General features: G+C 37.1%; 8 protein-coding genes across 14 annotated transcripts; 6 read left to right on the plus strand and 2 right to left on the minus strand.

The window, feature by feature from the left end:
• Positions 1-297: 297 nt before the first annotated feature.
• LOC18023792 (probable sugar phosphate/phosphate translocator At3g10290) lies at positions 298-2,289 on the plus strand. The gene is made up of 4 exons (XM_006407524.2): positions 298-870; positions 1,435-1,538; positions 1,654-1,882; positions 1,964-2,289. Exons 1-4 carry the CDS (start codon positions 379-381, stop codon positions 2,108-2,110), a joined length of 972 nt encoding a protein of 323 aa, XP_006407587.1. The 5' UTR covers positions 298-378; the 3' UTR covers positions 2,111-2,289.
• Positions 2,290-2,719: 430 nt separating this feature from the next.
• On the plus strand, positions 2,720-9,591 carry LOC18023793 (DNA gyrase subunit B, chloroplastic). Its single transcript, XM_006407525.2, has 21 exons — positions 2,720-2,853; positions 3,327-3,474; positions 3,662-3,742; positions 3,839-3,952; positions 4,306-4,362; positions 4,548-4,649; positions 4,958-5,108; positions 5,198-5,274; positions 5,465-5,575; positions 5,822-5,892; positions 6,153-6,294; positions 6,695-6,793; positions 6,874-7,002; positions 7,229-7,343; positions 7,585-7,652; positions 8,187-8,300; positions 8,388-8,504; positions 8,575-8,628; positions 8,726-8,831; positions 9,089-9,219; positions 9,355-9,591. The coding sequence occupies exons 1-21, from the start codon at positions 2,720-2,722 to the stop codon at positions 9,421-9,423; spliced, it is 2,190 nt and encodes a 729-aa protein (XP_006407588.1). The 3' UTR covers positions 9,424-9,591.
• Positions 9,592-10,641: 1,050 nt separating this feature from the next.
• On the plus strand, positions 10,642-12,353 carry LOC18023794 (reticulon-like protein B8). The gene is made up of 6 exons (XM_006407526.2): positions 10,642-10,785; positions 11,080-11,261; positions 11,344-11,524; positions 11,615-11,756; positions 11,849-11,918; positions 11,996-12,353. Exons 2-6 carry the CDS (start codon positions 11,084-11,086, stop codon positions 12,163-12,165), a joined length of 741 nt encoding a protein of 246 aa, XP_006407589.1. The 5' UTR covers positions 10,642-10,785; positions 11,080-11,083; the 3' UTR covers positions 12,166-12,353.
• Positions 12,354-14,079: 1,726 nt separating this feature from the next.
• LOC18023795 lies at positions 14,080-17,628 on the plus strand. Of its 5 annotated transcripts, none has more exons than XM_024159993.1 (8): positions 14,080-14,115; positions 14,833-14,911; positions 15,394-15,499; positions 15,921-16,103; positions 16,326-16,811; positions 16,966-17,052; positions 17,172-17,247; positions 17,336-17,628. In XM_024159993.1, the coding sequence occupies exons 2-7, from the start codon at positions 14,864-14,866 to the stop codon at positions 17,234-17,236; spliced, it is 975 nt and encodes a 324-aa protein (XP_024015761.1). In that variant the 5' UTR covers positions 14,080-14,115; positions 14,833-14,863; the 3' UTR covers positions 17,237-17,247; positions 17,336-17,628. The 5 variants fall into 5 exon arrangements, with proteins under 5 accessions (XP_024015761.1, XP_006407591.1, XP_024015759.1 ...); XM_006407528.2 differs by having other exon boundaries at positions 14,097-14,181; XM_024159991.1 differs by lacking the exon at positions 14,080-14,115 and adding an exon at positions 14,479-14,497.
• Positions 17,629-18,069: 441 nt separating this feature from the next.
• On the plus strand, positions 18,070-20,022 carry LOC18023796 (lycopene beta cyclase, chloroplastic). The gene is made up of 2 exons (XM_006407529.2): positions 18,070-18,181; positions 18,282-20,022. Exon 2 carries the CDS (start codon positions 18,385-18,387, stop codon positions 19,885-19,887), a length of 1,503 nt encoding a protein of 500 aa, XP_006407592.1. The 5' UTR covers positions 18,070-18,181; positions 18,282-18,384; the 3' UTR covers positions 19,888-20,022.
• Positions 20,023-20,051: 29 nt separating this feature from the next.
• LOC18023797 (tubulin-folding cofactor B) lies at positions 20,052-22,851 on the minus strand. 3 transcript variants are annotated; one of them, XM_006407530.2, is made up of 9 exons: positions 22,302-22,851; positions 22,093-22,215; positions 21,842-21,993; positions 21,534-21,652; positions 21,355-21,416; positions 21,140-21,181; positions 20,842-20,975; positions 20,556-20,625; positions 20,052-20,238 (listed from the first exon to the last, which is right to left on the minus strand). In XM_006407530.2, exons 2-9 carry the CDS (start codon positions 22,195-22,197, stop codon positions 20,191-20,193), a joined length of 732 nt encoding a protein of 243 aa, XP_006407593.1. In that variant the 5' UTR covers positions 22,198-22,215; positions 22,302-22,851; the 3' UTR covers positions 20,052-20,190. The 3 variants fall into 3 exon arrangements, with proteins under 3 accessions (XP_006407593.1, XP_006407594.1, XP_024015396.1); XM_006407531.2 differs by having other exon boundaries at positions 21,140-21,184; XM_024159628.1 differs by having other exon boundaries at positions 21,140-21,184; positions 22,093-22,209; positions 22,302-22,535.
• Positions 22,609-24,756, plus strand: LOC18023798 (ganglioside-induced differentiation-associated protein 2). The gene is made up of 3 exons (XM_006407532.2): positions 22,609-22,898; positions 23,904-24,168; positions 24,328-24,756. The coding sequence occupies exons 1-3, from the start codon at positions 22,670-22,672 to the stop codon at positions 24,545-24,547; spliced, it is 714 nt and encodes a 237-aa protein (XP_006407595.1). The 5' UTR covers positions 22,609-22,669; the 3' UTR covers positions 24,548-24,756.
• Positions 24,757-24,839: 83 nt separating this feature from the next.
• LOC18023888 (probable methyltransferase PMT6) lies at positions 24,840-27,550 on the minus strand. The gene is made up of 7 exons (XM_006407533.2): positions 27,325-27,550; positions 26,565-26,979; positions 26,199-26,488; positions 25,704-26,081; positions 25,366-25,612; positions 25,137-25,275; positions 24,840-25,038 (listed from the first exon to the last, which is right to left on the minus strand). Exons 1-7 carry the CDS (start codon positions 27,470-27,472, stop codon positions 24,880-24,882), a joined length of 1,776 nt encoding a protein of 591 aa, XP_006407596.1. The 5' UTR covers positions 27,473-27,550; the 3' UTR covers positions 24,840-24,879.
• Positions 27,551-27,642: the final 92 nt, after the last annotated feature.

Genomic DNA, 27,642 nt, shown 5'->3' on the forward strand with positions numbered 1-27,642 from the left:
AATTTCTTACCTAATTTGAGAAAGGAATCAAAGTAGATACATCTGCGATGATTTTTTCTTTCCTTTGTATTAAGATCATTGTAACCAAAAAAATAAATAAAAATTGTTAATTTAATAACTGCATATTTACATAGTTTTAAAACTCCTTACTTATATATCAAAATGGATCAGTCAATTCCAATGTATATATTTTCCAATTTAATTCTGCATTAATTAAGTTTACCAAACAAGGCGCAAACAAAGTTTTTCCTTGTGAAAATAAAAAGGCTTCTTCTTTGTCGTCCCATGCTCGAGGTAAGGAGCTAAAATTTCTCTCGTTTCTTTCGTGTGACTCCTATAAAAAAAATCCAACCAAAATTTTCGATCTCGACGACGAGGATGAACAAGAAGAACCCAGATCAGAAATCAGAAATGTCGTCTTCTTCATCATCTCCGAAGAAACAAACGCTCTTCATATCATCCTTAATCATCCTCTGGTACACCTCCAACATCGGTGTTCTTCTCCTCAACAAGTTCCTCCTCTCCAATTACGGGTTCAAATTCCCGATTTTTCTCACAATGTGTCACATGTCCGCGTGCGCAATCCTCAGCTACGTCTCCATCGTCTTCCTCAAGCTCGTCCCTCTCCAATACCTCAAATCTCGCACTCAGTTCATGAAAGTAGCGACTCTCAGCATCGTCTTTTGTGCCTCCGTCGTCGGCGGCAACGTCTCCCTCCGTTATCTTCCCGTCTCGTTTAATCAAGCCGTCGGTGCTACGACGCCGTTTTTCACCGCGCTATTCGCTTATCTCATGACCTTTAAGAGAGAAGCTTGGGTCACTTATTGTGCTCTCGTCCCCGTCGTTACCGGTGTCGTTATCGCCAGTGGGGTACGATTTTCGTTTCTCTGAAATTCTCAACGTTTTTGGATGTTTGATTTTGATTTTGGCGGTTTTTGGGTTCGAGATTTTGGGAAATGTGTTTGTAGATTCTGTGATGTCAGGATCCTTTGTCAGTTTAGAGCATGAAAGATGATTGTTTGTGTTCCACGCGTGTGTCTGAATCCCAAAAAGTTTAGCTTTGTTTCATTATTTTTTACATTTACGTTTAGTATACGTTTCATTCAATTTTCCCGGGAAAGCACAATTCTGAGTCCTGTGTTATCTAAAGCTTCATCCTTTATATTAGTCTCTAATCGGCTGCGCTATTCGAGTTCTGTGTTATTTAAAGTTTGAGAATTTCGTCTTGTAACTATTTCCAATTTTCACAATCAGCAGTGTGCTGTGAGATATTTGTTTCTCTTGCAAGGCCTTTTATCTAATGTTCGATTTTGTCATGTTGTTTGTTGATTCTTTGATGTCTATATTAACTAAATGAATGATCAATGATCTTTTTTCTTATTATTTTGACATGGAATTGAACAATGATCTGGGTCAACTTGCTTTTGGTCACAGGGTGAGCCAGGTTTTCACTGGTTTGGATTCATTATGTGCATTAGTGCTACTGCAGCAAGAGCTTTTAAATCTGTTCTTCAAGGCATCTTACTTTCTTCGGAGGGGTAATTCCGTTAATAAAATCATTTGCTTTGCTGTTACATTTACTCACATGAATCAGAACCCAGCTGAGTAATGCTCATTTTAGAGTTTTGACCTGTCTCTAAATTCCCTTTGCAGAGAAAAGTTGAATTCAATGAATTTGATGCTGTACATGTCCCCAATAGCGGTTATAGCTCTTCTACCTGTCACAATTGTTATGGAACCAGATGTGATGAGTGTGACTCTATCCCTCGGAAGACAACATAAGTACATGTGGATACTTCTTCTGCTTAACTCTGTAATGGCTTATTCAGCCAATTTGTTAAACTTTCTTGTAACCAAGCACACAAGCGCGCTTACCCTCCAGGTAACAAACTGAATAAAAAACATTTCAACAGTTTTACAAGACTAGTAGAGGTGCTAAATTGGATCATGTTCAATGTTCCAGGTTCTTGGAAACGCTAAAGGAGCGGTTGCGGTTGTGATCTCAATCCTGCTATTTCGAAACCCTGTCACGGTGATGGGAATTGGCGGGTACAGTATAACCGTGCTCGGGGTGGTTGCTTATGGAGAGACTAAACGCAGGTTTAGATGAGCTCTGAGACTCCTTACCTTATGTCTGTTTTACTTACTATCTAATGGCTCTGAGGAACTGATGAAACTTTGACATTATATACAGTACCTTTTAGAGATTGAGATTTTTCTCTTAAATCATTTTTTGTATCTAATTTATGGACATATTTATATACCTATAAATATATGTAAGGTGATATATATCGCATTGTATTAGATTCTTTGAGTTTTTTTCGTTGGGAGATGAGATGCCATTGGCATTGACCATTGTTCTTGTCACTTTGTTGTGTTCACTAACTTCAAAAGAACCAAAAAGAATCGAGTTATTAATTTCGGTTTTAAGTTCGTTTTCTCCCAACATATCAAAGCTATACAAAATTCAGATAAAAACCAATAGTATTGTTTACTTAACTGAATACACCAAAGAAACCCAAAATTATATTCATACATTTTTAAAAGAGAAATTGTCAGCAAGAAAGTTTATATCTTTCTCTCTATTGAAAGATTTACTAGAATGTTGAACTGTTCGCTCCAAAAACTTTGGGCCGGGTCGGGTGTGTTCGAGCAACTCGGCCCGATATGGAGACCCGTAACAACATTGTTTGAAGCAGAAAAAACAGCTCTCGTCTCCATGGCTCTTCTTCAGAGAACTCCTTATCTTCACCACTGTTTTCGTCTCATGGCTTGTCGTCCTCGTCTCTCCTCTCACTCTCTATGTCCTTTAATTCACCGTCACTCTTCATCTTTCTCATCTTCAACACCCAGGTTTTGGCTCCTCTCCTCTTTTACTTTTCCGTTTTGGTTTCCGCGGAAACTTTAACTAGGCGGTAAATGAATTGGAACAGCATAACAGTTAGCTTCCGATGCTCAGAAAATATGACTTTTTGCGGTTTTCTGGAAGTTCCCAAGCAATCGAAATCGAGAATTGAAAGTGAAGTCAATTGCTTTCTTGCGTATTTGGATACGTTCAGGGCTTTTGTTTTCTGAATGTTGCCCAGAAAGTCTTATCCTCACTTAGTAGTCTTTTTCGATTCTAATTGATTTTAATCACAATTCTTCTATGTGATTGTCTTCCATAGTGTAGAGCAAACTTAATTGTATAACTATTCTTCACTTGGTATCTAATTGATTTTAGTCAGTATTCGGCTATGTGATTCTCTTCCATAGTGTAGAGCAAAAAAAATTGATTGTATAGCTATTCTTCCTTTGGTATCTAAATAATTATCTCTTGTTTTCAGGATAAAGATTCAGTTAGCCAAGGTTTTGAGTCGAAGACTTGTTCTAAGAAATGCGGTCTCACCTAGGTCCTTTATGTCATCGACCATGGACACAGACGCTCTCCAAGAAAGCTCCACCTCAAAGGATTACAGTTCCGAGCACATTCAAGTAATTCCTATAATGATTTGTTCCTTGTTCTTGCTTTACTCAGATGATGACCTGCTGCTTTATTCTTGGATACCCATACAATCGGAACAGTGTTCTCTGCTATAGTTGTTGAAATTCCTACTAATCCTTTGGTTTCTGCTGTAGTTGTTGATGACCTGTTGTGTATTCAATTCTTATGATGCATTAGGTGCTGGAAGGCTTAGACCCTGTCAGGAAAAGACCTGGAATGTATATTGGTAGCACTGGATCTCGTGGTTTGCATCATCTGGTAGATGCCATTTTTTCTTCAAACTCTCTTGGTCCTTACTGGCTCCTTTCAACTTGTTATAATTTTACCCTTTTCAATACATATTTTTTTGCTTAGGTTTATGAGATACTTGACAATGCAATTGACGAGGCTCAAGCTGGTTTTGCTTCAAAGATCGACGTTGTTTTACATGCAGATGATTCAGTCAGCGTTGCAGACAATGGACGTGGGGTATGTGATTTTTTTCCACTTACACATCCTCGTGTATTTTTATATCTGAAAACATGGATTGTACTTTTTCAAGATGGTATGCAAAAGAACAATTAAGTATTAGCCATTGCATTCCATAATCAAGCCTAGGAGGTGCCAGTTTGGTATTCCTAGTTATAATTTTCCAAAGAGTCCAGTTTTATATCCACTGTGCACTGAGAGTAAACAATATATGTTAATCATGCTCTCTTATTTTCATTTACGGTTTTTGAAATCTCATATATTTTTATTTCATCCCAGAATTTATATAGGACAGGAGATCCAGCTAAAGAACACTTTTTTGTCATTTTTATTCATATACAGCTTTCTTGCAGATACCTACAGACTTGCATCCCGCGACAAGAAAATCTGCTTTGGAGACTGTCCTTACGGTATTACTACTTGAAAATCTCTATTATCTTTTCAGGCAGATGATTCTAGTTTTTAATTTTTGGAAACTCAGCTATCTATTGTGTAGAGCCGTCTATGTTGGTCTTAATGTAAAACCACACGTATTTTTTGTTTTGTTATCCTGTCTTCGACATGCAAATAATCAGTCATTCTTTTATTTGTGCAGGTCTTACACGCAGGGGGTAAGTTTGGTGGCAAGAGTAGCGGATACAGCGTGTCTGGTGGATTGCATGGTGTAGGTTTATCGGTTGTGAATGCTTTGTCAGAGGTTTGTTCTAACATGTTTTCTTTTCCCCTCCGCTAAATTGAAAATCGCATGTGCCTGGTTTATTGGGTTGTAAATATTCCTATGATAGTTAAATCCTGCACGTTGGATCTGATAAGAAGGTTACGCTAGGTTATTTCTTATTTCTGAACCTCGTATCATATCAGAAAGATCCTAGAATGGTTCCTTAAGAAGTGCTGGGGTTATCAATTTCAAATACTTTCCACTAAAAACAACGGTTATATTTGGCTAGACATCAAGATCCTACTAGAATAATTCATATAACTAATGAAGGAGCTCGCACTTCACAGGCATTGGAGGTTATTGTTCGCAGAGATGGGATGGAGTTTCAGCAGAAGTATTCTCGTGGAAAGCCCATAACAACACTTACATGCCATGTTCTCCCACCAGAGTCAAGTGGGACTCAAGGGACATGCATCAGGTTTTGGCCTGATAAAGAAGGTGTTGCCTGTTTTCTATAATTACCTATTATACCCTTCCAATTCCAAAGATAGGATGTGATGACTAACTGATCTAAACTGATTTTTCAGTATTCACGACTGCGATTCAGTTTGACCATAACACTATCGCTGGACGAATTAGGGAGCTTGCTTTTCTAAATCCAAAGGTATCAATTTATGACATAAAACCAGGGCAGCCATGATAACTTCTTTTAATTATTACGTTAATATTTGAATTTTTTGCTTCATGTTCATGGAGATTCCTAACCTGCCCGTTTTAATCAGTTCTCATTCGGCAGAAGCTAATGTTGTACTGTTCTTATTCCATAATCAAGTGGTTCATATAAATGAATGCAGGTTACAATCTCTCTTAAAAAAGAGGATGATGATCCAGAAAGGGACCTGTATAGTGAATATTTTTATTCTGGAGGATTAACTGAATATGTTAGCTGGCTAAATACTGATAAGGTGAGCTTGCACTGTGGATCCCTTGTTATAGTTGTATAAGGTCTCTCAAATATTCGCCTATCAGTGATTCTAGAATTTAAAGTCGAAAGGGTTTAGTCTTTAGGGCTCTGTCTTAGCATGAGTATGAGACTTGTGTCAATTCAGTCTCTATTAAGTTAGCTCTTATGCATTTAGGTCTGGTGTTATACGCCATCCTAATTACTATCTGTCATCTTGTAAAAATTAATTATCTGCTCTTTTGTTCAGAAACCGCTCCATGATGTGCTGGGTTTCCGGAAAGAAATAAATGGCACCATCGTTGACATTGCACTTCAGTGGTATGCTACTTTCATTCTATATACGTCTCTAATATCTAACTCGGCTTATATGATGAACAGATATAATCTACTTGTGTTTACCGTAAAAAGGCATACTTGAACATTTAGGCTGACTGATTATATAGTTTACTCTATCTGTAAACTGGACATCAATTGATGTAATGTATGCGGAGATGATGGCTGTATATGCTGCACTTATTTTGGATGAGAATGCGTATATCATGGCACGATCTAAATTTATAGTCACGTAATGGTACCAGGTGCTCAGATGCCTATTCTGACATGATGCTGGGATACGCCAATAGTATTCGCACCATTGATGGTGGGACACATATAGAAGGTGTGAAGGCTTCATTAACGAGAACTCTAAATACCCTTTCAAAAAAGTTAAAGGTTATCAAGGTGTGGTATCAGTAACGAACTGCGTTTTTCCGTTCTTTATATGTCCACCCTTAGAGGTTTAGAGTCTTTTTCCCCCTGTTCTTTCCCTCTTTTATTATAAAATCTGCACAGGATAATTGTGGTTAAAGAGTCATCTTAGATAGTGTAGGTCAAGAATAGCTATCATTTCCGTGGACTTAGACTGAATTGGACCACTCGTACATCTGCAGTTAATAGGCTCTGCTGCTATACGTTCTCACTTCTGCATGCTTTACGGACAATGAACATGTACTTATACGTGGTTGAACTGTGAAACATGCCAGTTATAGAGGTTGCTTTTGCATCATTTAAGCATTTATCTTGACCAGTTTTAGGGAGGCATTCCTTAAATGGTTGCTTATTAAGGTGTAATTGTTTTCAGGAGAAGGACATTAGCTTAAGTGGGGAACATGTTAGGGAGGGATTGACCTGCATTGTCTCAGTCAAGGTCCCTGATCCTGAGTTTGAAGGTCAAACAAAGGTATTCAAGCAGGTCATAACGTTTTCTTGTATTCTGTTGCTCATATTAATATTTTTTTTTTGCCCCCTAATCATTAAAAGACAAGACTAGGAAATCCAGAGGTGAGAAAAATTGTTGACCAATCAGTCCAGGAGTACCTCACGGAGTACTTGGAATTGCATCCAGATGTACTTGAAAGCATTGTTTCCAAATCCTTGAATGCGTACAAGGTATAGCATTGATATACATGCTCATACTTTCACATATTCACATACACATATGCACTCGAACGCACAGATGTGTGTTTTATTCCTTAAGAATCATTTCTTTGATAGCTGTGATTAGCGTATTCTGTGATTATGTGTCTCGTCTATGCTCCGCCTATTTCAGTGCATCCAGTTACTAATTTTAACCAAATAACCGTGAATTGTCCCTGTTGACTCTTTTTCTTTATAGGCTGCTCTGGCTGCTAAGAGGGCTAGGGAGTTGGTCAGATCAAAAAGCATTTTGAAGTCATCCTCACTTCCTGGGAAGCTGGCAGATTGCTCATCTACAGATCCTGAAGAATCTGGTATGCATTAGCCAGCGTGGAAGTGCCTTGTCTTTGAAAATCAGAACATGAATATAAGTTGATGAAATTTAAATTATATAGTATAGATTACTATAAATTTGTCAAACATTTGATCTTCTAAGACTCAAAGTGAGAGGATAGGAAAGGAAACAAGAGGCTGTCATTATATACTTGTTATAGCTTTTAACTTGTAAGATGTCAGAGTTGATCAACTATTAACATCTTTTTCCTATATTACCAGAGATTTTCATAGTCGAAGGAGATTCTGCTGGTGGCAGCGCAAAACAGGGTCGTGACAGACGTTTCCAGGTAATAAATCATCGTGCTCATTGAGTCACTAGACAAGAAATCAGGGAGGGGTAGAAAGGGACTTTTTTGTTTCCTTAGATATATAAAGCAAATAATATTCAATTATTCATTCTATGAGGTGCTCCTGGCTGATACTTGAGAGAGTTAATTTTCTGCCCGTGTGTGAAATACATGCAAAGTTTAATGCTAGTAAAATTCTGGTTGGCGTCTTTTGAGTAAGCAGATGTAAGAGTCTAGCAGCCCTCTTTTTATCCTTAAAAAGACATTGACTGGGTATCAGAGCAGTATCAATATTATTTTTTAATGTCAATAAGATGAGAGTAAAGGTAAAAAACAAATTTTCGATGATTTAGGCTGTTTCGGGATTTGAGTGTGTCGTATGCAAAATTGGAGATTCATTCACTGGTCAACACAGTATCATATGGGTTTTGCCATTATAATTTTTGAGGAAAGTTTAAGCATATAGTACAGTAGAAACAGTGGGTTCTGCTTCTAGTTTGTTAGTGCGTAACACAGTATATTGGATCTATGCAGGCGATTCTTCCTTTAAGGGGTAAAATTTTGAATATTGAGAGAAAGGATGAAGCAGCCATGTATAAGAACGAAGAAATTCAAAATCTAATTCTTGGCCTTGGTCTTGGAGTGAAGGTGAAATATCCTTGTTCATATCTTATTTGTTTTTTTTTTTCTTTCTTTTCGGTATTTTTGGCAAACTAACGTGATAATCTATTACAGGGAGAAGATTTTAACAAGGAGAATTTGCGTTACCATAAAATTATCATCTTAACAGATGCAGATGTTGATGGTGCACATATCAGGACACTTTTGTTGACCTTTTTCTTCAGATATCAGGTATTACTTTAGTTGGATATATATTTGTGCTGGTAGAATTAGGTGAAATTAATGAATTTTTTTTCTGCAGAGGGCCTTGTTTGACGCAGGATGCATATACGTTGGTGTTCCACCCCTTTTCAAGGTAAGTTCTTAGCATTTATGATCTTCTGTTGTTATTGTGCTTCAGAATTACGGGAATGTTTTTTTCTAAAGCTAGTTTTATCTTTGAAAACGACCAGGTTGAGAGGGGGAAGCAGGAGCACTATTGCTATGATGATGCAGCTCTTCAAAACATTATTGCTTCGTTCCCTGGAAACGCATCCTACAATATTCAGAGGTTCAAAGGTAATGCCTGAGCGAAACCCATTTTTGTGGTCTTATGGCTTTTCACGTCGTGAATATGTTCTAGGAACTTAACGTACATGTCTTGTGTCCAAGAATAAATAGCTGTGACAAGTTAATTGATAATAGTTGTTCTGGTTTAGTTATACAATACTCTGAGTTATTACATAACCAAATCTAGATTTGCCTCAACATTTGGTTTCACGATGACGCAACGGTATTATTCGGTAATCTTCCTTCTTTTTTTTCTGCACCTGCAGGTTTGGGTGAGATGATGCCTGAGCAGTTATGGGAGACAACAATGAATCCAGATACAAGGATTTTGAAGCAACTAGTTGTTGATGATGCAGCAGAAACGAATATGGTCTTCTCATCTCTTATGGGTGCTCGGGTAAGCCAGTGAATTGCCACAGACTCAGATATTTTCATCTCAGGGATAAGCTCCATTCTCATTAGTTGATTAAAAAGAAAGACAATTATTGTCTGGCAAAAGTCATGCTGCAATGTTGTGTTCTGTCTGTGTCAGGTCGATGCACGTAAGGAACTCATCAAAAGCTCTGCGACTAGAATCAATCTGGAGCGTCTTGACATATAACACAAGCTATTGCTTAGGGCAGAACCGGGCCTCGGTATGAAGCATGTGCTTCGGGTCAATTTGTGAAAATGTTGTTAGGGGCCGATTTGAGAAAATATGAGTTTGGCATATTTGTAAAATTTCGAAACATCGTCACTAAAATCACAAGTTTTTTTTTTTAGTAAAAAATCATCGTCTCTTAAATTGATTTATATACTTTCAAAGTAAAAATAGAAGCCGTAAAAAAAGTTGCATAGATAATCATATCTGTAGCTCAAACTGTCGAAAAGTTTGTCTTTTTAGATTTTAGATTAAATACTCGCCAGCTGTATTAATAAAATTAATTAAAGTCAAATAAAACTCGCTAATCTAACTACTGTTTATAATCTAGTTTTGGACATTTCGTAAAACACTGAAATCCCTCGAATGACTCTACTTTGTACAAAAATACTCCATTGTCAAATCCAAATAATCAAAAACCAGAATCAACTTAAATTTCTTAACTATTCAAAATCGTAATCCCAATGGATGGGAAGAAGTTAAAACTAAAGATTAGAAGAAAGATGAGAATGGTAACATGTTTTTTCATTAAAAAAAGGTAACATATATTGCTCTTTGATTTATTTTTGTGATTGCAAAATATGTATGTTCTCTCTCAGTCGGAAAATTGATTACTTGTGTTGTTAATTATAGTTTGGTATGATTTGACTTTTGTGTTCCATTGATTTTTATTAGTGGCTTTGTGATCTTTCTTGATCATATTTGGGTTTGAACCAAAATTTAGGTTTTTTGGTATACGAATATATAGACTTTAGCATGGTGGAATTTTTAAGTTAGTCACAAATGGTCTAAGATAAGAAAGTGTATGAATGAAGCTGTGATATTTCTTCGTAAGCACTTAGATAAACGCACAATTTGAAGAATAATCTAAATCTATGATAAGAAAGAAAGGTATATTAATGGTATTAGAATTACGTTTTACAACCATACTAGTGGCAGTTTATTTCACTAAAAAGGAAGACAAAAAAATTGGTTGTCCAATTTTCTTCTAAAATTATCAACAATGATTTTACCTTCCAATCTTCCATGGGAATTGTAACGGTTGAATAACGGTTGAATATTCTTCCCTATATGGACATTGTCACGAGTAGCACGTGGGAAAGATGAGTCCCATCCACACACAAACACTAAACTCCACATTATTTAAAAGGAGGAAGCCTTTCACAATTATTCGTCCCGACCAATCCCATCGCTTGCTTTACACTTCCACCCTCCTATCTTTCTTTGTGATTCATCTTTCAGAATCTACAAAAAGAAACCAACTTTTTTTTTGTTGTTGTGTGAAATTCACAGAACCAGCTTCCTTTTCTCCAATACCTCCAGGTTTATTCTTACTCATCTTCAACTGTATCTCGTTTCTGCTCTTCAGTTTTCTCGGTTTTTGTTCTCGTATTACTCGCCAAATAATAAGATCTGAGTCTCATATCATTGTAATCATCGCCAACGAACTGGTAAAAAAAATTGGGTACTTGAAGAGTTTTGGGTTTAGGGCAAGTGTGTCATTATTGGTCGGAAGAAATTGTCGAAAGATTCGATTTTTATATAGTTTCAAGTTCTGGGTTTAGCTCTGCTTGAGTATAGAACAAGTTGAGGATCTCAGATTGAATTGTGTTTCAGAATCATGCCTGAGAAGAATATTGTAGAGGATGTTCTCGGCGATTTGGTAGATAACTTCGCTGAGACAGTTCAAAAGAAGAAAAACGTTTCTTTCTTCGAACAGGAAGATACCGTCGCTTCTCGTTTCAATCGTTTGTTTGGTCGCGAGAAGCCAATTCATCATATCCTAGGCGGTGGCAAATGTAAGGATTCAAAGATACACATACATACATATGTGTGACTGGTTTGGTTTGTTTTTAATTAAGGCTTGATGAATTTTCTCAGCTGCTGATGTGTTGTTATGGAGGAACAAGAAGATCTCTGCAAGTTTTCTGATGGGAGCTACTGCAATTTGGGTGCTTTTCGAGTGGATCAATTTCCATTTCCTGTCGCTCGTTTGTTATGGTCTCTTGCTTGGTATGATCACACAATTCGTTTGGTGTAATGCCTCAGGGTTTCTAAACCGGTAATTTTGGTCTTTTTAACTTCTTCTTGTTATATCCATGGTTCCTTGTGATTGCAATCTAAAAATAAGCTTATTCATGTCTCAAAACAGCTCACAGTCTAGAGTGCCTCGCCTTGTTCTTCCGAAAGATTTCTTTGCGGATGTCGGTGTGACCATTGGAACAGAGGTTAACCGTGGTTTGTTGTTTCTTCAGGACTTGGCTTGTAGAGGAAATTTGAAACAGTTCCTCATGGTGCGTAGCTTTTGCTTCCATTTCATTTCCCGCATTTTCTTGTTTAGTCCTTAGATAATGTTTATAGAATCTGCATTTTACATCATTTTTAGGCTGTGATTGGACTATGGGCTGCTGCAATAGTCGGGAGCTGTTGCAATTTCCTAACTGTTTTGTATATTGGTGAGTATTTCTTATTAGAGATTGGGAATTGAGTTTATAAGATGACTTTTTTTAAGGGATGCATTTTCTCTGTGAAGGGTTTGTGGGGGCTCACACAATGCCGGTTCTGTATGAGAGATATGAAGACGAAGTTGATGGTTTTGTTGATTCTATGCTCATGAAGTTTCATAGTCACTACAAGAAGCTTGATTCTGGTTTTCTCAGTCGAATCCCAAGTGGAAAGTTTGGGTTGAAGAAGCATGACTAAATCAAAGTTCTTATTCTTTCTTTCTTGGTAGAACAATGGATTATGGTTTGAAAAGTTAATGTTTTGAGAATACTCACTCATGTAGATTTGTGTATTGAATATCTTTAATTTTGTTACAAACAAATCTCCATTGTGTCTCCTTGTGTAGTAGTCTCATAAGAAGTAAATAGAATCATTGGTATGTGCAATGATTAAATTGTAGCAACATACATATCAAAGTTATACAAGCAAATAGAGAACTCACTTAACAACAGGTGAATACATGTTTTTCGTTAAGAATACTGTAACTTCTCCTATATGTATTAATGTATTATATACTTGACAATTCGAATATGAAATACGAGTCGATTTGAACTGATAAAGATATTGCCTAACAGAAATTATCAAAGATTTATTCACAAACAAGAAGATTATTGTAACGTACATAGAGTTTTTGTAGATTATTTTATTCTGTCCCATGCATTACAAGAGCACCGGCCAGATTATTAGATACATAAAAAACGAATATATCAGAAATGCTATTGAATATCTCACCATTTTTTTTTCATTAAGAATACCAGCCAGTTTATCACCCATTTTTTTATTAAGAACACCACCTACACCAACCAGTTTTGGAATATACATATGTGCAAGGTTATAAAATATCTTAAATTTGTAACTTTAAATATACTCTTTCTATGTTTTTTCTTGGTAAAAATACTTTTTCTATTTTTGTTTATCTTTTCAAATTTTCTATAAAAAATAGCATAATACGTAAATCCTTGCAACATAAAAATTATATTTTTTTTTGCGTTTTTTATTATAGAAGATGCCAATATTTCACGTGAATCTCATCATCGATGGTGTTTAAAACTTTAAAACACTACTGAAAAATTATGTTTACGCATCAAAACAATTTAATTATAAATTTTGGTAAAATATGATTTTCTTTAATCTCAGCACAAATTAAAAATAAATATTATCATCTTCGGCAGAGCCATGCTTACGTAAATACTAGCCAGAGACGATGATAATAAAATAGTTTTTTTAATTTTAAATGTTAGTGTTCTTAATCTATTCTAGAGAATTCTAATGATGAGAATTTGTTAGAATGTACAAATTTTGCATCATATTAAAAACACATCAATAAAAATAAAATGTTCTAAATACATTAAAAAAATAAATGTTCACAACAATGGATATCAGGAAACAAAAATATTCAGTAAAAATTAATATTTTTATTTAACAAAATAAATAAAAAGTACAAACAAGAATTTAGTTTTAAAATCTAATATTTTTTAGTTTTTTATATGTTTGGTGACACTTATAAGTTTAAACATAATTTTATAATATTTTGGTTGTAATTTAAGATAAAGTCTTAATAGAAATAATTACAAATGAAAAAATTAAGCAAAAGACAAAAAATACAAATATCAAAACTTAATGAATTTGGTGAACGTTAAAAAGGTTAAACTACAACAATAGAAAATTCAAGAAACTGTTTATCCTAATATTATAATATTTTATTTCTTTATTTTATTTATTTTTTCTTTCAAGGAGATTCTCTTTATTCTTATTTTCATTTGAAAAATGCTAACCAATAATATTGAACCTATTAAAAATAAATTAAAAAACTAAAAGTTATGTATATGTAAATTTTGTAAAGAAAATGTTCTTAAATTTATCTCAAAAAATAGATCCTAGGCCTATGTTTCTTATATTATAATGTGAGCACGGCTCTAATCTTCGGCTATATCATCTTGTTCTCGTTGAACCAAAATAATAAAAAATAAAAATTTTGACTGCCAAGAAAAGATCAGATAACTCTGTATGGGATCCACCATAGTCACACAGTCTACACGTGGCAGCTTCCTGAGCTCCCGAGCCGGAATGTGTAATGTAATTAAAATAAATTAGTAAAATCAAATGGAAAAAAGGAAATGTAAAGAATTGATCCACGATCAAAGTGAGGTTAGGTTCTCTCTCCCCCTTTATTTCTCCTTTCTCTCCACGATTCATCTCGGATTAGCGACCAAGGTACCGATTTTGTTAAGCTGTGTCTTTTCGTATTTTTCTGATCGTTTTGATGGTATGCTTGTCGCATGTTCTTTTAAACTAGTTTTTTTTTTTTTTTGGGTTTGGGTTTAATTTGATTTGATCCGGTTGTATTTGAAGACGAAAATCGATTGAAAGTGTTGGAATTGGTTGAGGAAAAATTGGAGGCTTTCATTGTTTTTGATCGATAAAGTTTTGATTTTTAATCTTATTTCTGGGGAAATTAGCTTTACTGGTTGCAGTTTATGTCTTTCCAATGGTTTACCTCTTACGACCATCTACCATTGAGTTCTGTTTGGTAATAGAATCTGTTTTTGTCTTTTTTGTCCTTGTTGTTGAGTTTTTGCCACCAAGGTTTTATAATCTTTGATTGAACAGAAAACTGCCTTTGGCCATGTGGAAATATAAAAAAAGATCTTTTTCCACGAAATGTCTCCATTGATTGTTTGTTACTTTGTTTGATGTTAGGACACAACTATATTTCTGAGGTCGCCAAAAGTATTGTGAAAATATGGTATTAGTTTTCTCTGGGCTCTCACTTCGAATCCCAGTCTGAGAAAGAACCTTGTTTCTACTCGTTTTCCCATGTACAATCTCTTTGGTACATATTCTAATACTGCTTCTACCTGACAGGAACAAGCTCTGTTTTACAAAACTCTCAGAGATGTCAAGTGGAACAGTGAGAAGGGTCTCACGCCAAGATATACAACTGGTAATTATCATAACAAACAAAGGGTTTTGAGTTTATCTTCCTTTGCATATTGAACCACAATGTCAATTTTGACAATTAAATTTCTTTTCCTTCTCTTGTTATATTGAGGTTCATAGATGTTGTTTTTGCCACCTATTTCTTAGCTATTGAGAGAGTGTTTTTGTTTTCCTTGCTGCCTTCTTCATATTTTGGAAAGAACCTAACGAAATTGTAGAATTGAGACATATGTATTCATTTTTTTGTCTTTTTAATAATGTATTGGAGGAAAATCTTTGATAGTCAAAAATAGCTCGAGAGCTTTTAACTAGAAACATGTGACACCCTCTGATATCGAAAGCATCATACTTGATGATATCAAAGGCCTTCAGCTTCGTTGTGTAAATCTATGACTGAACTGAATCTTTGTATCTCTTATTCTCCTCCAACTTTCTGTCCAACCTTAAGCAATAAACTTACTTTTGCCTGTTGTTATCCCATTTCAGGTTCAAAACCTTATAGAACGATGCCTTCAACTTTACATGAATCAGAAAGAAGTCGTGGAAACTTTACTGGAGCAGGCCAAAATCGAGCCTGGGTTCACAGAACTAGGTAGCCATATCAGTTATCCGCTTTTTCATATCAATTTGCATCTGATTGTGTAATCCTTGTTCATTGGTGGTTATACTTTCTGGATCCAATACTTTGACTAAATGGTGTAAAGATAATCTATTTTCCAATTCAGCCCATCCCTAGCCAAAATCACGTTTCAATGATTTTATTCGTGTTGCTTAAAACTGGATTTTTCTGTACGAATTGGTTGGGATAATTTCACTTAATAGATCTTACTAGTCAGAACCCAGTTAGGAAGTGCTTAGCTTGAATACTTATAAGAAGCATAAAAAAGGGCTGACAACATTATTATATAACAATAAGAGGTCATGAGATATGAGAGAAAATGTATTTTGATCCGTAATTGTAATAAAGATGGGGATGATTTCAGGAATACCATGTTTTCCATTTTGGTTTACAGTTTGGCAGAAGCTTGAAGAAGAGAATCGGGAATTTTTCAAGGCTTACTATCTTAGGCTCATGGTGAAACACCAGATTATGGAATTCAACAAGCTACTTGAGCAGCAGGTTCACCACATGCAGCAGATGCATCCAAGTGGTATTAGTTCCGTCCAAAATACAAATGGTTCTCATATTCAATCAAGTAAGATTTGTTTGGAGTGAGATGGATTTTCATGTTTATTTTTAGTGTCTGTTTATTGCTTGTCGTATGAACTTTTTTCTTCTGTGAAATTTCGATTAGTTATCCTTGTATGTCACAGCTACCGACCTGATTAATTTTTTTTGTTCTTCTGGTTGGAAATTGACGGGAAATTTTTAGTTTTGGATAACTAATCTGTGATACTGACAACGATTGTCTTAACAGTGAATCAGAAACAGTTATGCTATGCCACTGAGCACACTAATCAATCTTTGAAGTCTGGAGGTGCACATCACCCTATGGCTTCGAGTCTGTCTAATGCATACCTCAATGGCTCTTCAACACTCAATACAAATGTGGCCTCTTCTGTGAACATTTCAACCCATGCTAGGAGAGTTGATGCATCTCCGAATATGCTCTCAGCACAGACCACAAACATACCAATGATGCAAGGAATGAATGGAGGAATGATCAAGTCTGAGACTGCTTTTACAAACCCTGCTTCTTACATTTATGGTGGTGAACGGAATGCCCTCGAAGGACATGCCACAGTTGGAGATACTTCGATCCCATCTTTCAGCAACGAGTCCAACAACCAGCCCCTCGGTGATCCACTTCTTGATGCAGAAGCTTCTACTTTTGGCTTCTTAGGTCAAATTCCTCGGAACTTCAGCCTCTCTGATTTGACAGCTGATTTTTCCCAGAGCTCAGGTCCTTCTCTATCTCATATACTCCCTTCTGTCTCGGTGTTTGTACGTCTTAGCATGCATATAGAACCAAGTTAATGGTGGTTTACTAGTATAAGAGCCAGCTAACAGCTAATAGGATTCATTGTATGTAATCATAAGCTTCATGTTGATTTCAGAGATTCTGGAGAGCTACGATAAATCACCCTTCCTTGTGCCTGATTCTGAAAATTTCCTGGACTCGTGCGATAGGGGAGAATATCAAGGTGAGAACTTTTGAGGCTTTGTTGAAAAAAGAAAGAAGAAGAAAGTATTTGTTTCATCTTTCCTTTTTCTCTAATCCAATGGATTGGTAATAATAATGGTAACTAAGTGTTTTTTGCAGGAGACAACAAGAGATTGGAGACCATATCTGAAGGTTTCAGTTACGACAACCTCGGGAGCGAGTAGTTAGGTAACAGGTGAGAACAATGGTCCTTCCATTTGCCTCCAGTCTCAGTGAATATTCAGATCTGACATTATCATCTTTGTTTACTGAAAACTACGCAGGTTTTGCTGCATCAATCATAACGTAGGACACGTTTGTGTATAAAAGATTCAGGCTTTTGATCTTTTCCTGGAAAATACTAATAGGTGGGGTGTATAAAAAAAGGGATTTCTATTAAACGTTATCATTTCAGCTTAAAGTTCGTAGTAATAAGTTTGAGAAGATCATATGTAGTTTTTTTCAATGTGTGATTTTGTCTCTTTTCTCTTGTGTTTTAGTTTTATTTTACTTGTTACAATTGTTTATTTATACATTAATGTTTTTGGAGTCTATGGAGTTTTGATCTATATAAATCTTTTCATAAGTCTTTATCTTCAGATTTGGAAAAGAAAAAAAGGAATTCGTAGTCGCAATCAACCTAGGATACAAAAGTGTATCGAAATTTCGAACTATTTAACTGCTAAAAATAAAGGTAGTGACTAAAGCATCAAACTCTCAAGATATATGATTTTAGTGCGTGAGTTAAGGGGTAGTACACAATCAACTTCATTTTTCAAAACCTTGCTTCTCTATGTTAGATGATATATCTTCAGATTTGGGTCCCTTTTACAATTATTCTTTTAGTTAAAGAAACTTATATAAAAAAGGTAGGTCCATGTTAGAAATGCGTTGTTGGTAATGACTCTAAGCCGGGCCTGGTGGTAATGACTGATGACAAATTGACAAATGTAAACCAGAGTCAGAAAACCGAAAGCTTTTTAAAGATAACACACAGATTTTAGTCATAATGGGTGGACGGCCCCACCAGATTACTCAAACCACAAAAACACAGAGACTCAATTTTCTCTCTCTCTCTCTGGGAAGATAATAGTCTCCATCTCTAATCTATATGAAGCTACTGCTTCTGGGTAAGTCTTTGTGGTGTTCGTTCATTTTTTTCTCTTCTTCGTCTTCCTTCATCTATTGCAACTTTGGATTAAAAACTCCCTTTTCTCTTTATTCATGTAGGTCTCGTAATCCTTCTGCTCAGACATTTAACTCTCGGTGATCCTGAATTATCTGAAAGTTAAGGTTTTTCTTTGTCTCTGTTATACTATTTTCTTCGAATTCGATGGACACTCTGTTGAAAACGCCCAACAAGCTCGAGTTTTTCATCCCTCAGTTTCATGGGTTTGAGAGACTCGCCACTAATAATCCAAATCCTTCAAGGGTTAAGCTTGGTGTGAAGAAAAGGGCAATCAAAATTGGTAGTAGTAGTAGTAGCAGTGCTCTTTTGGATCTTGTTCCTGAAACTAAGAAGGAGAATCTTGACTTTGAGCTTCCCTTGTATGATGCTTCTGTGAATAAAGTTGTTGATTTGGCTATTGTCGGTGGTGGCCCTGCTGGTTTAGCCGTGGCTCAGCAGGTTTCCGAGGCTGGACTCTCTGTTTGTTCCATTGATCCTTCTCCGAAGCTCATATGGCCTAACAACTATGGAGTTTGGGTTGACGAGTTTGAGGCTATGGACTTGCTCGATTGCCTTGACACCACTTGGTCCGGTGCTGTTGTCTATATCGATGAAGGTGTCAAGAAGGATTTAAGCCGGCCTTATGGGAGAGTTAACCGGAAACAGCTCAAATCCAAAATGCTTCAGAAATGTATAACCAACGGTGTTAAGTTTCATCAGTCGAAAGTCACTAACGTGATTCACGAGGAGGCAAACTCCACTGTGGTTTGCAGTGACGGTGTAAAGATTCAGGCTTCAGTGGTTCTTGATGCAACCGGGTTTTCCCGATGCTTGGTTCAGTATGACAAACCGTATAACCCCGGGTATCAAGTAGCTTATGGGATCGTGGCTGAAGTTGATGGTCACCCATTCGATGTAGACAAAATGGTGTTCATGGATTGGAGAGATAGTCATCTGGACTCATATCCAGAGCTTAAAGAACGGAACAGCAAGATCCCGACGTTCTTGTATGCGATGCCGTTTTCTTCCAACCGAATATTTCTTGAAGAAACGTCTCTTGTTGCTAGACCCGGTTTGCGGATGGAAGATATCCAAGAAAGAATGGTTGCTAGGCTGAAACATCTGGGGATCAATGTGAAGCGGATTGAGGAAGATGAGCGTTGTGTGATCCCTATGGGTGGTCCTTTACCGGTTTTACCTCAGCGTGTTGTTGGGATTGGTGGTACAGCGGGAATGGTTCATCCTTCAACCGGTTACATGGTGGCTAGGACTCTTGCAGCCGCACCAATAGTTGCAAACGCCATTGTGAGATATCTCGGTGGTTCATCGAGTAAGAACAGTCTGAGAGGAGATCAACTCTCTGCTGAGGTATGGAGAGACTTATGGCCTATTGAACGGCGTAGACAGAGGGAGTTCTTCTGTTTTGGAATGGATATTCTGCTGAAGCTCGATTTAGAAGCTACTAGAAGGTTCTTTGATGCATTCTTTGATCTGCAACCGCATTACTGGCATGGATTCTTGTCTTCCAGGCTGTTTCTCCCGGACCTATTGTTCTTCGGCTTGTCGCTCTTCTCACATGCTTCCAATACCTCAAGATTGGAGATCATGACAAAGGGAACTGTTCCTCTTGCCAAGATGATCAACAATTTGGTACAAGATAGAGACTAAGGCTGCAACTGAGACTATGTACATCTGTTCCTTGGTTCTTGCCTCGGGGGTATGTCTGCAACTGCAGGCTGTTGGATAATTGTGTATATCTATGACCTGAATTCTTGTGAAATGAAAATTTTACTAGTTCTTCTTCATTCAAATAAAACTAATGCTGCATTGTGTTTTCACTAAATCTTTTGAAATCCGAAAATAGAGTCAAAAGTGTAATAATATAAAGAGTAGATGTAGAACACAAAAGCAAATCTTTCGAAACTCCTTCTGCTCCATATCTGGTCGCTGGTTTGATGCTTCCGTGAAATCTTATATTTCATCTTCTTCGAAAGGGTCTCTTTCGGGATAATCACCAACCTGCAAGCCAATACAAAGTCATGTGTGAAAGTGCCAAATCAAGTCCACATTGTAGAATTCACCCAAAAGTTAGCTTGAGATCGATAAATTCCCTAAGGCCTACAAGGCATTAACAAGTGCTATAGCTAATCAATGTGGGAGTTCAGGCTCTTAATACTGACATCTTGGAAAGGAAAACCTGCATTGACATCTTTCTAACAGAGAGCAAATTCTACTATAGAACAGATGATGTCTAAGAATGACTTACGAGTTCGATTCTATGAAATGTAACACGTCTTTTCACTCTGATGCTAAGACCTTATAGAAAGAGAAATTACCTTTACTTTGTCTGGCCGGACCATACCTCCATGAAGCAGAGGGCACTCAAAGAATCTTGTTCCTTTTACCCTGTATATAGATTGGACGTTTGATATGAAAATCATGATGTTGAGCAAAAGCTTATACAAGATTAAGACATGTAAAGAGGTTTTTGTAGCACAGAAACATGAGCTGCAACTGGAATCCAGTTTCCAAAAGCAAGAAAGACTTCCACTCTAAATTTGTGGAGTTTAATCTAAATGACTATAATACAGCGACACTACGAATATGAAAGAATTTACATACATGCCATCGTGTTTTCCAAGGGGTTCATCATACTGAATTCCAACCCAATAGCCAGGACCCAACGACTCTGCTTGTCCAACATATTTGACCATTCCTCTTTTCTCCCCGGGCTCAACTTGGCATCTGTCTCCCACCTTGATATTTGACAACAAGAGAAAAAGAAATTAGATGCAGAATACAGAGAGCTCAGGTGTCGCAAAAGAACAAGACACTGGCTGATTAGCTCTTCAGTTTCAAGTAAAATGTCTAAAATGAAAGGCAAGGAGAGGACTTTATGTACAAAAGGAATCTGACTAACCTTGAAATTTGCACAGAGATCTTCCATGAAGTTCTCCTTCGTCTGCTAAAAGGATTAAGTTGAAAGGAGAATAATTAAGAGCCTTTGTATTCTTGAATGAATTTATCTACTACCAACTATTTTCCAATGCTATGCCAAAAGCTTCAGTTTTGCCAAAAGTTTGACAAGAAGCGATAACAGTTTGCTTATATAAATACATATTCGTTTTGTCATACCTTAGACTCAGGAGCAGCAGGATTTTGAGACACTCTTTTTTCTTTGAATTTCCTAAAACTGTCTAGAATTTGAACACAATAACACATCATCAGAGGGAGTTGCCAGTGCTCCGGCATTATTCACTTATAGAATAACTTGTCTCTTTCGAGACACCAATCCTAGGTAGTAGAAAATATACCAGTTCGTTTAGCATAATCCTCTTCTGAGATGGTATACTTCTCAACCAATGACGTATCTTCAAGCCAGCCTCCAGTTGTGACCGACGAGGGATCAAGATCTATGATGTGTAACCGAAACCTTTTGAAAGCAGCACAAAAGAGCAATAGATAAACTGATCAAACAAGAAGCCAATTGTCAAAACTACAGTGAAAAGAGGTCTACAGAGTCAAATTGGCTCCAAATTCTCTAAATCAGAAAACTTTGCAATCTGTTTACTGAAATCGGAACATCTCATCCAATTCATAAGAAAAAAAAAACAGAAGTTACCCATCGAAAGGGGAGAAGAAACCGAGTGGTCTTGTATCATCACTGAGAACTGCAACCTTTGAGCCACAGTCATCATAGAGCTCTAAGGCCATGGCAGTAACAGATGTGCCACATTTCTTCCAGAGCTTTTCTTTCACAGCTTCCACATTCATCTTCAGAACAAAAGCCAAAGGACATTAGTTTTAGAGATAGCAAGCAATACAAATAGAACAGTTACTGATGTTTTTTGTGTGTCTTGAAACGAGACTCACTTGCGGAGAGAAACGAACATCCGCAGCGAAGCTCTTAAGGTTGGAGTGAGTGACGTGTAGAAGTACAGAGTCATCTCCTTCCATCTGTAAACGCGAAGCCGCCATTTTTTCTCACCTCTAGACCTGACAAAACTCTGTTCAGTCACTTATCCCGATGAAATCCGGAATCTAATTCGATTTTTCTCGGCGTGGTAACAAAAAACGCTTACCTTCTTAGCTGATTTAGCGCAAGGAAATTGACTTTTCGGAAATCGAATCAAATCTCGCCGGATCGGAGGATTTTTGTTCCCTCCTGGTAAGTTTTGACAATGTAGCAGAGAAACCAGAGGGATTTCCCGAGAAGTGGAAGAAGTGTAGACAACCGGAGAGTGGAGAAGATTGAAACGGCGACGTTTTGGTCGCCGTCGGTTTTGAACGCCGACGTTTTGTAAAACTAGTTTGCCACGTGTTCTGTCGCACGTAAACTCTTATGTACTCTTCCGCAGGTAAGTATAAACCTTTAATCCCTTAGCCAGAAGCAGAAAGGCAAAAGAAGAAAAAGTAGGAAGATCCGTGAGAGGGAGGAGAAATTCCGGCGATGGCGGAAGATTTCTCTGTGATTGTCTTAGCTTCCGATCTAGGAGTTGACGCTCGACCGTTCTTAACGAGAAGCGATGAGGTCGATGGGCAAGAGAACTGGCATGATTGTCCTCAATACCTCGGCGACGAAGATTTCTCCGATCTCGATCTTCTTCAGTTCTTCACCCTCCAAGGCTTGGATAAGTCCGGTAACCGGATTTTCCGCATCGTCGGAAAGTATTTTCCCGGTAATTACACTGACACTAGTCGCCTATTTACACTTAATCGTATTACAGTGGAGATTCATTATCTGTATGCTATTAGTTGAAATGAGTCATCAAATATAGTGATATAAAGTTTTGGGGCAAAGTTGCTAACTTTGTTATTAGGACATGCTTGTATCATTTCTTGTCTTTCCGAGTTCATACAGGTTATTTGAATAATTGCTTTCTGGATGAGGCTATATTCTGATTTGGATTGGTTTGATTAGTGGATTACGATCTGGGTAACTTTGGATAGCTTTTTAGGGGGTGTTTTTTAATCATGAATTTAAAATGAATTTTCTATGTTTTATAATCTTCTAGATTTAAAAATTGATATCAGTTTGATGGATTCATTTGTTTAGATTCTAAAATCTCTGCAATATATACTGGATTTTGATTCTAATAATTTACTCATAAAACTCTATTAGAATTGATTTGAAATGACTTAATGTACAAAGATTTTAAAAATTATTTAGTTTTGAATAACACTAGATTTTAATGAAAGATTTGAAATCTTTATTGAATAACACCAAACTTTAAAACTTCTTAAATATGATTTACAATCAAAAGAACCAATAACACTTGATTTTAAAACATTATTTAGAATCATTAGTTGAATAATAGTGGATTATGGTTGGATTTAAATTCTATTAAAAACCATGATTGAATAACACCCCCTTAGTGTTTTAATTGCTTTAGATATTTCTTTCTGAGCTCATGATCCGTTTAAGCTTATGATTTACCATATTTGATTGATCAAGACAAATTTAGACAGGAAGGAAAAAAAAAGTTACATGTTTTAGCTTTCGTCTAATCCTGTCTGTATTCATGGTCGATATGATATCAGGTTCTGTTTCATAGACATTTATTATCACAATGTAGTGTCCACTTCAGTCTCTTTATTGGTCTTCTTTATTCCTCCTTCTCTATTAAGATTTGATTTTGATTCCTTTTTGTAACTGATTTTTTTTTTTTGTGTATGAAACGCAGCTCGTGTTGTCAGTGCGGAGCGGCTGAAGAAGTATATATTCCATAAGATAAGCAACGAATATCCCGAGGGACCTTTCTGCTTGGTTTACATGCATAGCACAGTGCAAAGCGACGACAACTCACCTGGCATTACCATCTTAAGATGGATTTACGAGGACCTTCCTTCAGATATCAAAGACAGACTTCAAGTTGTTTACTTTGTACACCCTGGTCTTCGTTCAAGACTTGTCATTGCCACTCTCGGCCGCCTTCTTCTTAGTGGAGGGTAAGCTTTTCTAGTCAAATGCATCACTAGATTATATTAAGTAACCTCAAGATTACACAGTCGAAACTGAAGCAAAAGTTTGAAGCTTTCATGAACTAAACACCACATACATATAAGTAATATCAAGTTGTTCAAACAATCTTTTTTTGAATATCGTAGACTGTACTGGAAGATCAAGTATGTGAGCCGGTTGCAGTACCTTTGGGAAGAGATAAAGAAAGGAGAGGTGGAAATTCCCGACTTTGTGAAAAACCACGACAATGTGCTCGAGCATAGACCGTTAACCGACTATGGAATCGAACCGGATCCGTTCCAGTTAACAGAAGTTCAATCTTCATCGTTCTCGATTAACCGTTACGAGAACAGATGGATCTCATAGTACATTTTCTCCTTGTTCAGCCAGAACCTCTATGTTTATGTTAGCTGTATAAAGTAATTCAGTGTCCTGGAAAACTTCTGTTCCAATCTTGTTTTGATTGATTTTTGACCCAACAAGTACCAAATCATGTATCATATGTGTAATTATTGAGGTTTATTAGGTCAGAAACAAGCTCTGGTATGAGTTATGAAGATAGAAAGTATATCTGGAAAATTGTTTAGCTTTTGCTTCATAACATGTACACAGACATTTTAAAATCAATAAACGAGTACAAAACAAACAAAACTACGGGTTTGCTTCTACAAATTTGGAACTATAAGCAGGTGGTCATTTCATATGATTGCCCAGAATCTCTTTCTGCAAAACAAAACAGTTTCTGTCTTCTTGTATTTGTTTTCCATCTGATGAGTTTCCACTTCCCAGAGGAATTTAGGAGCCAAGTCTCGGATCCTTGAGACTATCGATTCCTCGTCCCTTATAATGACGAATCCCTGCCAGCCCCAAAACCCGCATTAACGCTTCAGTCATAATATATCACAAAGACTAGACCAAAATGGTTGTGATTAGTGCAAGAGTAACTCAAAAATACCTGAGGGCGAATCATACGGTCCATCTCAAGCATGATATCCTCTAGCAAACAACCATCGCCATGGTTTTGGTAGTGAGAGAAGACATGATCGGAATGCAGCAAATCATAAGTGCGCGGATATGTTGAGAATGGCTCACACCTAAGACATTTCTTTATTTATTTAAGTGGTCTTGATGCTTGGCAAGGATTGGAAACAAAACAAAACAAAAAGGGTTTTGAACATGCTTACCAATCATGGAAAGCGCCATTAAAGCCCCTCTCGAAAATTCCAGACAAGGTATCATTCATGGTGTTAGGTACAATGTTCATTATCCAAACGGGGTACGAGTTCATAGCTGCAGCAAATCCACCAATGAATGCGTTCATGTCCATAACATTTCGCACTTCAGTCTCATTGACATTCATTAACCGCCAGTAATGATTAACTTGTTCTCTCCAGAAGACTGTGTCTGATGTATATTCATCTTCGCTGATGCCTGATGAATTTTTTCGCTTTCAAGTGGTTAAGGGAATCTAGCAGAACATAATGTCTACATTCTACAATGAATTGAGCAGAAGAAAATGTACCTATCTTTCTTAGAGTTGCTGGATACGTGGAAAGACGTTCAGCTAAAGAAGAGGGTCTCTCTTCTGTGTGTCCACTGATTTGCACACAATCTCTAAGTGGAACTTTCCATGATGGTTTCGAAACAACTTCCACATCACATAAACTTATGAGCTTTAGCTCTGCATTCTTCCGAAGGCACGCCTCGTTCTCTTGTTTAACCCATATTGCAGTCTGTACCTCCCGGGATATGAGCTTCCAACACATTGAGCTAGTTAGATTGACCAACTTATCCCAAACCATAGGGTACTCTTTATCCTTTCTGTAAGCTGGTGGTGATGAATACACGAAGTATCCATTGGGTCGGAGAAGACGATGAACTTCTTTAAGTAAGATGCCATCTGCGGAAGAAAATGGAAGCTTTATCATTAATCTGAGAAAACCAAACACAAAAACTATCATCAGAGTAAGCTGCACAAGTAAAGATACTTAGCCAAAATTCGACACAGGAAACATACCATTCGCATGCCAATCAACACGGCATCTCGAACAATGAACCATCTCAAACGAGGCTGCAGGATATGGCATTTGTTTGGTGGCAACAGCAGAGATCATTGCACCAATGCCTCTCTCCAATGCAAACTGAATCTGGTTTTCATGACCATCTTTGGGAGCAAACGACATTGTCTGAACTCCTAAAGGAAGAAGATAAGCAGCAAAGCTGGCAACTCCACAGCCAACATCAAGAGCTTGTACAACCCCAGCTGAACGCAAGTCGCCTGTTTCGTTAGTCATCATATTTCCCAACCTGAAAGATACATTACAAAGTTCAAGATAAAAGAGCTTTTTTGGCACAGTTAATGTAGCCAAAGAAAAATGTTCACCTCTGGATATATTCAGCAGCACCATGCTTGAAATGAGTTCCACCACCTGGGAACCACCAAAACTGCCCATGCTCATGCACCCAATTTTGGCCACCCTTAACTTGAGCAAGATGCGTATGATTCACATTACTTCGCCATACATAGTCTCTACTGGTTGGCCATCTGATAGGTAACTTATAATCTTTAGGTGGAGGTACCAAGCAAAAGAGACGCTGCTCAAGCGGCAGGCAATGCCTCTCGAGCTCTTCTCTTCTAGAGACATTCAAGCTCGGAAGCAGCTGCTGCACATAAGTGACATTGTGACAAGGGATATACTCATTGAACTTCAATGGGCACACATTCATCCCAGTTTCAGGTATGACTAATGGTAATCTTCGGTAAGTAAGCTCGATTTTGTTTGCAAATCTGGAGGGAGCTGCAAACCCACATTGTGAAAGTTATCATTTTTCCGACTTGGATACTGAAAAATCATTTCTTTAAGCAGTTACATTGATTTGGGGGAAGATTTCGTTTGAGCATTGACCAATTAGGCTCCAGAGAGACCAAAAGCATAGCGATATATGTGAGTTTTCAAAAGAGAGGAGCTAAATTATGGAATTATGCCGCTTGAAATGAGTTGATATCGATTGATTTAGCACAAGAAGCCAAAACTAAATCAAATCACAGCAAAATTCCGACCGCATGCAGAGGAAATTTTGAATAATGTTTCGAAGAGTGCAAAATATAGAGAGATAGAGAGAGAGAGTGAGAGAGAACGGACCAGATTGAGAAGAAGCTTGAGAGATGTAAATGGGTTGGTCGTTACCGAAGAGAGAGCCAGCGTAAAATGATCCAACCATCAGAACGAGAGCCACCATTATCGTCTGCCCCGATCTCGCTGCACCCAATATTACACTATAACCTCCCATTGTTTTCTCTCAAGAAATGATTTTCTTCTTTCTTCTACTTTCAACTATAGCTCTTCTTCGTCTTCCTCGGGATTCGTTTATACTTTACTTTCGGATTCAACAATTCTACCAAGTAAACAGAGCTCAGCCTCATAAGGGTGTTTGTTGTGTCACGTCCACGTTTATTAGAC

The sequence above is a fragment of the Eutrema salsugineum genome, unplaced genomic scaffold (assembly GCF_000478725.1).
Source record: "Eutrema salsugineum unplaced genomic scaffold, Eutsalg1_0 scaffold_13, whole genome shotgun sequence".
In the NCBI taxonomy this organism is placed as follows: domain Eukaryota; kingdom Viridiplantae; phylum Streptophyta; class Magnoliopsida; order Brassicales; family Brassicaceae; genus Eutrema; species Eutrema salsugineum.

Excerpts from the sequence above, each read along its gene's own strand:
- LOC18023793 (XM_006407525.2), top strand. The coding sequence starts at position 2,720 with ATGGCTCTTCTTCAGAGAACTCCTTATCTTCACCACTGTTTTCGTCTC. Across the intron at positions 2,854-3,326 it reads TTCTCATCTTCAACACCCAG|GATAAAGATTCAGTTAGCCA; the intron begins GTTTTGGCTCCT and ends TCTTGTTTTCAG. Across the intron at positions 8,832-9,088 it reads CAATATTCAGAGGTTCAAAG|GTTTGGGTGAGATGATGCCT; the intron begins GTAATGCCTGAG and ends CTGCACCTGCAG.
- LOC18023795 (XM_024159993.1), top strand. The coding sequence starts at position 14,864 with ATGTCAAGTGGAACAGTGAGAAGGGTCTCACGCCAAGATATACAACTG. Across the intron at positions 15,500-15,920 it reads GCCTGGGTTCACAGAACTAG|TTTGGCAGAAGCTTGAAGAA; the intron begins GTAGCCATATCA and ends TTTGGTTTACAG. Across the intron at positions 17,053-17,171 it reads CGATAGGGGAGAATATCAAG|GAGACAACAAGAGATTGGAG; the intron begins GTGAGAACTTTT and ends TGTTTTTTGCAG.
- LOC18023792 (XM_006407524.2), top strand. The coding sequence starts at position 379 with ATGAACAAGAAGAACCCAGATCAGAAATCAGAAATGTCGTCTTCTTCA. Across the intron at positions 1,539-1,653 it reads ATCTTACTTTCTTCGGAGGG|AGAAAAGTTGAATTCAATGA; the intron begins GTAATTCCGTTA and ends TTCCCTTTGCAG. Across the intron at positions 1,883-1,963 it reads CAAGCGCGCTTACCCTCCAG|GTTCTTGGAAACGCTAAAGG; the intron begins GTAACAAACTGA and ends TCAATGTTCCAG.
- LOC18023798 (XM_006407532.2), top strand. The coding sequence starts at position 22,670 with ATGGCGGAAGATTTCTCTGTGATTGTCTTAGCTTCCGATCTAGGAGTT. Across the intron at positions 22,899-23,903 it reads CGTCGGAAAGTATTTTCCCG|CTCGTGTTGTCAGTGCGGAG; the intron begins GTAATTACACTG and ends TATGAAACGCAG. Across the intron at positions 24,169-24,327 it reads CGCCTTCTTCTTAGTGGAGG|ACTGTACTGGAAGATCAAGT; the intron begins GTAAGCTTTTCT and ends TGAATATCGTAG.
- LOC18023797 (XM_006407531.2), bottom strand. The coding sequence starts at position 22,197 with ATGGCGGCTTCGCGTTTACAGATGGAAGGAGATGACTCTGTACTTCTA. Across the intron at positions 21,653-21,841 it reads TTCTTCTCCCCTTTCGATGG|GTTTCGGTTACACATCATAG; the intron begins GTAACTTCTGTT and ends TGCTTTCAAAAG. Across the intron at positions 21,417-21,533 it reads GGATTATGCTAAACGAACTG|ACAGTTTTAGGAAATTCAAA; the intron begins GTATATTTTCTA and ends TTCAAATTCTAG.
- LOC18023794 (XM_006407526.2), top strand. The coding sequence starts at position 11,084 with ATGCCTGAGAAGAATATTGTAGAGGATGTTCTCGGCGATTTGGTAGAT. Across the intron at positions 11,525-11,614 it reads GCCTCAGGGTTTCTAAACCG|CTCACAGTCTAGAGTGCCTC; the intron begins GTAATTTTGGTC and ends GTCTCAAAACAG. Across the intron at positions 11,919-11,995 it reads CCTAACTGTTTTGTATATTG|GGTTTGTGGGGGCTCACACA; the intron begins GTGAGTATTTCT and ends TTCTCTGTGAAG.
- LOC18023796 (XM_006407529.2), top strand. The coding sequence starts at position 18,385 with ATGGACACTCTGTTGAAAACGCCCAACAAGCTCGAGTTTTTCATCCCT.
- LOC18023888 (XM_006407533.2), bottom strand. The coding sequence starts at position 27,472 with ATGGGAGGTTATAGTGTAATATTGGGTGCAGCGAGATCGGGGCAGACG. Across the intron at positions 26,489-26,564 it reads GCTGCTGAATATATCCAGAG|GTTGGGAAATATGATGACTA; the intron begins GTGAACATTTTT and ends TGTATCTTTCAG. Across the intron at positions 26,082-26,198 it reads TGTTGATTGGCATGCGAATG|ATGGCATCTTACTTAAAGAA; the intron begins GTATGTTTCCTG and ends TTTCTTCCGCAG.